The sequence below is a fragment of the Moschus berezovskii genome, chromosome 6 (genome assembly GCF_049115385.1).
Source record: "Moschus berezovskii isolate FMDL1 chromosome 6, NW_MosBer_1.0, whole genome shotgun sequence".
Lineage (NCBI taxonomy): Eukaryota > Metazoa > Chordata > Mammalia > Artiodactyla > Moschidae > Moschus > Moschus berezovskii.
In genome coordinates, this window is record NC_142465.1 from 62,929,584 (window position 1) to 62,938,427 (window position 8,844).

The 8,844-nt window shown below is 42.1% G+C and overlaps 1 protein-coding gene and 1 non-coding gene across 2 annotated transcripts; one reads left to right on the forward strand and one right to left on the reverse strand.

Annotated features, from left to right (window-relative positions):
- Positions 1-828: 828 nt before the first annotated feature.
- LOC129536700 (olfactory receptor 2AP1) lies at positions 829-1,773 on the reverse strand. Its single transcript, XM_055395751.2, has one exon. The coding sequence runs from the start codon at positions 1,771-1,773 to the stop codon at positions 829-831; it is 945 nt and encodes a 314-aa protein (XP_055251726.2).
- Positions 1,774-7,964: 6,191 nt separating this feature from the next.
- TRNAY-GUA (transfer RNA tyrosine (anticodon GUA)) lies at positions 7,965-8,036 on the forward strand. The gene has a single exon. It is a non-coding gene; the product is annotated as a tRNA-Tyr (tRNA).
- Positions 8,037-8,844: the final 808 nt, after the last annotated feature.

Sequence of the window (8,844 nt, forward strand, 5' to 3'; positions counted from 1 at the left end):
CTGGACCTCCAGGGAACTCCTCTATTGACTTCTTATCATCTTCTCTGCCTCTTCTGCTCACCTTCTTTTATTTATGACACCCTCCATTTTCACATCAATTTCTATTTCAATAGCTATGGATTGCTAAATCCATAAAAAATAAAAGTTAAAGTGTTAGTCTCTCAGTCATGTACAACTCTTTGTGATCCCATGGACTATAACCTGCCAGGTTCCTCTGTTCATGGAATTCTCCAGGCAAGCATACTGGAGTGGGTAGCTATTCCCTTCTCCAGGGGATCTTCCTGACCCAGGGAAGATCTTCCTGGACTCCTGTCTCCTACATTGCAGGTGAATCCTTTACCATCTGAGCGAAAATCTTGTCCCAATTCCAAATGACTTGACATTATGGTCACTTAATTTACTTAAAATGGGATTTAACTTAATTCAAAACTGAAAAATATTATCTCCTCAACTCTCTCCTTCTCCTTTTTATTTCACTGAAATGAATGAAAATGTTTACTCAGTCTTGTAGGACTGAAATTTGGTATTCCTACCAACAATATTCTTTCTACTCAAGTTTATTCCTCTTATTTTTACTTGCTTGACCTATTCTTACTTGTTAAGACTGAGTTTAAATGGCACTCTCTCTGAAAACATTTATTGACTCACTAATTCATGTTGAAGTGCTTTTTCATTGATAAGACCTAATTGTTTCTTTATATGAACACTTGCAGGTTATAATTTATTTGTTTTCCAGTTTTTCTCACTGGCCTGAAATTTAACTGTATATTGGAAGCCTAGTAGTTGGCAGAGAGTTTGGTACATAGTAAGGACTCATCCATTAAGGCTTTAATTCTGAAATTCTTTAAGATTCACGAGCTTCCGGACTGTATCCTTGAAGGCTTGTTTTACCTGTTGATTCCTTAGGGTGTAAATGAAGGGATTCAACAGAGGTGCAGCTGAGGTACTGAGTAGTGCTACTCCCTTGTTGAAAGTGCTCACTTCTTTTGCTGTGGGCTTAACATAAACGAAGAAGCAGCTTCCATAAGAGAGAGAAATGACAATCAAGTGGGAAGAACAAGTGGAAAAGGCTTTTGTCCTTTGATGGGCAGAGGGGAGTTTCAGAACAGTCCTGATGATGAGTGTGTAGGAGAGAATGACTAGCACCAGAGTGACCACCAGGGTCACCGATGCCACAAGAAAGACAACCTTCTCTATGAGGCTTGTGTCTGAACAGGAGAGTTCCCGAAGGGGCTCATAGTCGCAGAAATAATGATTCAGCCTGTTGGATTCACAAAAGTCCTGCTGACTCATCAGAGTGATTGGTGGTATAATAACCATTAACCCAGCCAGCCAAGAGCAGAGAACAAGTTGCGTGCAGACTTTGCTGCTCATGGTGCTCATGTAATGCAAGGGTTTGCATATGGCCACATAGCGGTCATAGGACATGGCAGCCAGAAGGTAAAACTCTGTGGCCCCCAGGAATATGGCAAAGAAATATTGAGCAAAGCAGCCAGCAAAACTGATACTCCTGTTCCCTGTTGTGATGTTTATCAGGACCCTGGGAATGAAGATGCTTGTGAAGGAAATTTCTAAGAAGGAGAAGTTTCGGAGAAAGAAATACATGGGGGTCTGAAGATGGGAGTCCAGCAAGGTGAGGATGAGGATTGTCAGATTTCCAATGATGCTGAGTAAATAGGTGAGGAACAGAAAGACAAAAACCATCACCTGGAATTCAGGGACATCAGTTAGACCCAGCAGGATGAACTCAGTCAACACGGTTTTATTTTTCATTGTTGAGAAAGTTTATCTCAAGGTAGAAAAGTGATGGTAATGAAAGGTGATAAAGGAAGAGGAGCTCTGAAATGGACAGATGGAATCTGAAAAAAAACAAAAGGAGATGAACTTTTCCTCTGATAACATGACCCAGCCCATTGCCCTAACTGCCCTGCATAGAAAAGTTGTCATTATTTTCCCACATGGTACTCTCCCCAGTGCCAATATGAAATAAATGTATGCCTCATAGATGATGTTTTAATAGCATTCAGTTCAGTTCAGTTCAGTCGCTCAGTCGTGTCCGACTCTTTGCGACCCCATGAATCACAGCACGCCAGGCTTCCCTGTCCATCACCAACTCCCGGAGTTCACTCAAACTCATGTCCACAGAGTCGGTGATGCCATCCAGCCATCTCATTCTCGGTTGTCCTCTTCTCCTCCCGCCCCCAACCTTTCCCAGCATCAGAGTCTTTTCCAGTGAGTCAACTCGTCGCATGAAGTGGCCAAAGTATTGCAGTTTCAGCTTTAGCATCAGTAAGCATCTTTTAATTTCATGGCTTCAACAGCATCTGCAGTGATTTTGGAGCCCCCCTAAATTAAGTCTGACACTGTTTCCACTGTTTTCCCATCTATTTCCCATGAAGTGATGGGACCAGATGCCATGATCTTTGTTTTCTGAATGTTGAGCTTCAAGCCAACCTTTTCACTCTCCTCTTGGGAATGAGTTATTAAAGGAATGCTTCCAGCAGCTGCCTCCTTCTAGAATAATTCATAATTTTCTTTCTTCTATATTCTCTTTTCTTTCCACTGATTCCATTTATTGCTCTATGTCATTTTCTATGTCTAACTTTTCTCAAACTAGCTGTTTTTCTTACTTTCCCCAGCCATTTTTGCTTTTATTTTTTGTGTGACTATAGCAGTTTCTCATTTTCCTTTTTGTTCAACTCCGTTTGATTCCCTTGATGTCAAAAAGTACCAGCTCCTCACTTCTTCCAAGTGGACCCTCCATGCTTCTCACCTTACCTGTCCATTAGAATTCAAAGTTCTCTGTATTAGGATTATGTCATTCTGTTCTTTGAACCATTCCATATACCTGTCTGCTGCTGTTGCTAAGTCGCTTCAGTCGTGTCCGACTCTCTGCGACCCCATAGACGGCAGCCCACCAGGCTCCCCTGTCCCTGGGATTCTCAGGCAAGAACACTGGAGTGGGTTGCCATTTCCCTCTCCAATGCATGAAAGTGAAAAGTGAAAGTGAAGTCGCTTAGTTGTGTCCAACTCTTCGCGACCCCATGGACTGCAGCCTACCAGGCTCCTCCATTAATGGGATTTTCCAGGCAAGAGTACTGGAGCGGGGTGCCATTGCCTTCTCCGTTATACCTGTCTAGGATTCAATAAATGTTCAGTCCAGTTCAGTTTAGTCTCTCAGTCATATCCAACTCTTTGCAACCCCATGAACCGCAGCACACCAGGCCTCCCTGTCCATCACCAACTCCCGGAGTTTACCCAAACTCATGTTCATTGAGTTGGTGTTAGATTAGAATAAAAATTTGCATTTACTTCCATAAGCACATTCAGAATATTTACATCTAGAGTTTTGCTTCCCCAAGGTAAGGAGATTTTATTATTTTCTAAGGAAAATTTAGGAGCTTAAAAATATTTAAAGTAGGATTTCTAAACAATTCTAGATTGAATTTGCCATGTCTATGAATCCACTAAATCATGTATAAAGCATTTTTGATTTGTGAGTATGGAAATTTTGTGGGGAAAGTATATAAAAACTGTGATCCAAGGTTTTCTAGGAGACTTCATGTTTAAGCACTTCAAAAGCATTTCAATCTCTCCTGATTTGTGAGTTCATGTTATTAAAGAATCACATTGTATGAGAGTGTCCTTATTGATTTACAATTATTTTCTATATGCTGTTTTATACAGCAGCCATTTTCAAGCATTTTTGGAGTACCCATATCTAACATAAATAAAAGTTTTATGGAACACTCCTTCCTTACTGACAGTGATACAACCAGGTATTTTTTATTTTATTTTATTCTATTAATTTTTTTTCAAATGCTGATTGCAACCCATTAAATTGATTCCATAAACCGCTAGTGGGTTGCAGTTCACTGTAGGCATCAGAGATCAAGTAAAGTTACACAATGCTCTGGATGCCCCTGCCCTCTAGGTTACAAACCTGAAATCTTCAGGGAAAGGTTGACTAGTCACGTCTGTATCACTTTCAGGCTTCCCAATCACAGAGAAGTGAAGTAAATGTAGTGGTGAACAAAGAATATTCTTCCTCACTTGGCTATCCAGATGGCTTATAGTGGGATTTTAGTCCTAGATATTCTTAGAGGTGCGTGAAAATGGTAAGGCTGTGCCATTACAAAATGATATAAAATGTATTGCATTTTCTACATTATCAGCCACCAAGTCCTATCCTGTATTTCACAGGAATAATAAAAACTTCCAGGGGCTTCTCTTAGTAAGAAATAGTATTTTCCTGTCCCTTATCAGGTTAATAGGGACTTGCCCATTTCTGTTTTTCTGCTAATTCAGATTGGAGCTGTATCAGAGTTTTTGGATGTCCTCTTAAAAATGAAGTGGATATAGGAGGTTAAAAGAAGGACTTTGAGGAGCAGAGTAGTCCTGGGTTTTTCTGTCCTAGGAAAAATGAGGTTGATGATCTCAGAAGACAGAATATAAACTCCATCTACCAATTCAGGTTATACATAACCCAAAGTGACACAGGTTATATTTGTTCTATTGATAGCATGCACTGGGGAATTAATCAAGTGAAGAGGCATAAGTTGCCCTGGGGATTCTTGTTGGAGCATGCTAAAGACTGTCCTCTGTCGACAACTCTGGAAACAAAATTTAAACATATGGCCAGTGGATGAGGGTCCAGAGAGACTAGCTTGGAGGTGAGGTGGGGGTGGGGGTGCCATAGCATAAGAGCATCAGCTACAGGGAAGAGGGAGGCTATGGAGTCATGGCATTTGACTTTCCTAGTGGGTGGGCATAGTTGGACTTGGCCATGGACAAACAGCCTAGTTGGAACCATTGGCAGGTCATGAATGTCCTGAAAACTCACACTTTCTAAGCACCATTAGCCTGGTAGTTATAGACACTACTGGCTAAAGACAATAAACAGTAATTTTCATTTTTTGGAGTGTATGCATAAACCAAATATAAAATAGATAAAAATGGAGTGCTCAGACTGAGGCAGAGCAGAGCCCATATTGACCTGTGGGTTGCTTCTGAGAACACGCTTGCAAATGTTCAGTTTAAGGAGAGGAACTTGGGAAAATATGTATATATTACCTGGGAGGGCTAAACCTTTGCCACCCAAAGACACCTTCATAGCAGTTAATTCGTCAGTTTAATCACCTATTTAATATCAGTATAGTACAAACACCAGAAAAAACAAAGCTAGCGTTGGGAACAAAATGCCAGAATTAGGGACAAGTTACCCATTACATGTATGTCTTACACATGGCTGCTCATATTCAGTTCAGTTCTGTTCAGTCGCTCAGTCGTGTCCGACTCTCCGCGACCCCATGAATCACAGCACGCCAGGCCTCCCTGTCCATCACCAACTCCCGGAGTACACTCAAACTCATGTCCACAGAATCGGTGATGCCATCCAGCCATCTCACTCTCCGTCGTCCCCTAGGTTGTGTATCAGTTCAGTTCAGTTCAGTTGCTCAGTCGTGTCCGACTCTCCGCGACCCCATGAATCACAGCACGCCAGGCCTCCCTGTCCATCACCAACTCCCGGAGTACACTCAAACTCATGTCCACAGAGTCGGTGATGCCATCCAGCCATCTCATTCTCCGTCGTCCCCTTCTCCTCCCGCCCCCAACCTTTCCCAGCATCAGAGTCTTTTCCAGTGAGTCAACTCGTCGCATGAGGTGGCCAAAGTATTGCAGTTTCAGCTTTAGCATCAGTCCCTCCAATGAACATCCAGGATTGATCTCCTTTAGAATGGACTGGTTGGATCTCCTTGCAGTATAAGGGACTCTCAAGAGTCTTCTCCAACACCACAGTTCAAAAGCATCGATTCTTCGGTGATCAGCTTTCTTCACAGTCCAACTCTCACATCCATACATGACCACGGGAAAAACCATTGCCTTGACTAGACGGACCTTGGTTGGCAAAGTAATGTCTCTGCTTTTTAATATACTATCAAGGTTGGTCATAACTTTCCTTCCAGGGAGTAAGCGTCTTTTAATTTCATGGCTGCAATCAGCATCTGCAGTGATTTTGGAGCCCAAAAAAATAAAGTCTGACACTGTTTCCACTGTTTTTCCATCTATTTCCCATGAAGTGATGGGACCAGATGCCATGATCTTTGTTTTCTGAATGTTGAGCTTCAAGCCAACCTTTTCACTCTCCTCTTTCACTTTCATCAAGAGGCTTTTGAGTTCCTCTTCACTTTCTGCCATAAGGGTAGTGTCATCTGCCTATCTGAGGTTATTGATATTTCTCCCAGCAATCTTGATTCCAGCTTGTGCTTCTTCCAGCCCAGCGTTCCTCATGATGTACTCTGCATATAAGTTAAATAAGCAAGGTGACAATATACAACCTTGAAGTACACCTTTTCCTATTTGGAACCAGTCTGTTGTTCCATGTCCAGTTCTGACTGTTGCTTCCTGACCTGCATACAGGTTTCTCAAGAGGCAGGTCAGGTGGTCTGGGATTCCCATCTCTTTCAGAATGTTCCACAGTTTATTGTGATCCACACAGTCAAAGGCTTTGACATAGTCAATGAAGCAGAAATAGATGTTTTTCTGAAACTCTCTTGTTTTCTCCATGATCCAGCGGATGTTGGCAATTTGATCTGTGGTGCCTCTGCCTTTTCTAAAACCTGCTTGAACATCTGGGAGTTCACGGTTCACATACTGCTGAAGCCTGGCTTGGAGAATTTTGAGCATGACTTTACTAGCGTGTGAGATGAGTGCAATTGTGCGGTAGTTTGAGCATTCTTTGGCATTGCCTTTCTTTGGGATTGGAATGAAGACTGACCTCTTCCAGTCCTGTGGCCACTGCTGAGTTTTCCAAATCTGCTGGCATATTGAGTGCAGCACTTTCACAGCATCACCTTTCAAGACTTGAAATAGCTCAACTGGAATTCCATCACCTCCACTAGCTTTGTTAGTAGTGATGCTTTCTAAGGCCCACTTGACTTCACATTCCAAGATGTCTGGCTCTAGGTCAGTGATCACGTTATCGTGACTATCTTGGTCGTGAAGATCTTTTTTGTACAGTTCTTCTGTGTATTCCTGCCACCTCTTCTTAATATCTTCTGCTTCTGTTAGGTCCATACCATTTCTGTCCTTTATCGAGCCCATCTTTGCATGAAATGTTCCCTTGGAATCTCTAATTTTCTTGAAGAGGTCTCTTGTTTTTCCTGTTCTGTTGTTTTCCTCTATCTCTTTGCATTGATCACTGAGGAAGTCTTTCTTATCTCTCCTTGCTATTCTTTGGAACTCTGCATTCAGATGCTTATATCTTTCCTTTTCTCCTTTGCTTTTCGCCTCTCTTCTTTTCACAGCTATTTGTAAGGCCTCCTCAGACAGCCATTTCGCTCTTTTGCATTTCTTTTCCATGGGGATGGTCTTGGTCCCTGTCTCCTGTACAATGTCACGAACCTCCGTCCAGAGTTCATCAGGCACTCTATCAATCAGATCTAGTCCCTTAAATCTATTTCTCACTTCCACTGTATAATCATAAGGGATTTGATTGAGGTCATATCTGAATGGTCTAGTGGTTTTCCCTGCTTTCTTCAATTTAAGTCTGAATTTCGCAATAAGGAGTTCATGATCTGAGCCACAGTCAGCTCAGGTTGTGTATAATTCTCACAAAAATGTGGGGTCAAGAGAAGGAATGTGGTCTCACCAACTCTAACACGATAATCAACTTGATCTTGATTATTAATAATCAACATAAGAAACTTCATTCTCTGATTCTCACTTTCCTCTACTATAGAATGGGGATCATAAAGCCCATTAAATAGGATGATCATTGTTAAGTATCTATTACATAGTATTTGTTCAGTCCCTAAGTTGTGTCTGACTCTTTGCAACCCCATGGACTGCAGCACGCCAGGCTTCCTTGTCCTTCACTATCTCCCAGAGTCTGCTCAAACTCATGTCCATTGAGTCTGTGATGCTATCCAACCATATTACATAGTATGTCTCACATATGGCCTTCCCTAGTAGCTCAGATGGTAAAGCATTTGCCTGTAATGCAAGAGACCTTGGTTCAATCCCTGGGTGGGGAAGATCCCCTGGAGAACGAAATGGCAACCCACTCCAGTATTCTTGCCTAGAGAATCCCATGGACAGAGGAGCCTGGTGGGTCACAGTTCATGGGGTCACAAACAGTTGGACACGACTGAGTGACAAAACACAAGCACACATGTTTCATGAATATTTCCCATTTTCTTTTCTCTGATGAGGGAATTACTATATAACTCTATTTGGCAACAGTTCAGTTGCTTCTTTCAAATTTGTTTATAGAGAAGAAATCCAAAGTTATCATTGGAAACTCATTGCACCTGACAGATTTCAAATACTCTTAGATTAGAGGGAATTTCTTTCCTAGGGGAGTTTAGGGGAGAATGGATACATGTACATGTATGGCTGAGTCCCTTCTGCTATTCATCTGAAACTGTTGGAACATTGTTAATTGACTATCAGTTCAGTTCAGTTGCTCAGTCGTGTCCAACTCTTTGCCACCTCATGAATCACAGCACGCCAGGCCTCCCTGTCCATCACCAACTCCTGGAGTTCACTCAAACTCATGTCCATTGAGTTGGTGATGTCATCCAGCCATCTCATTCTCTGTCGTCCCCTTCTCCTCCCGCCCCCAATCCCTCCCAGCATCAGAGTCACTGGGCACCTACGGACCTGGGGAATTCCTCATTCAGTATCCTATCATTTTGCCTTTTGATACTGTTCTACAAAATAAGAAGTTTAAAAAAAGGAAGAAAGGAATCTCTTCCCTAGATATTCATTCTTAGCTAGAAAGCAGAGGGAGAGGAAGTTAAGTTGAGGGACAGGTTCTAGCTCATCGATGTGTCAGTCTAG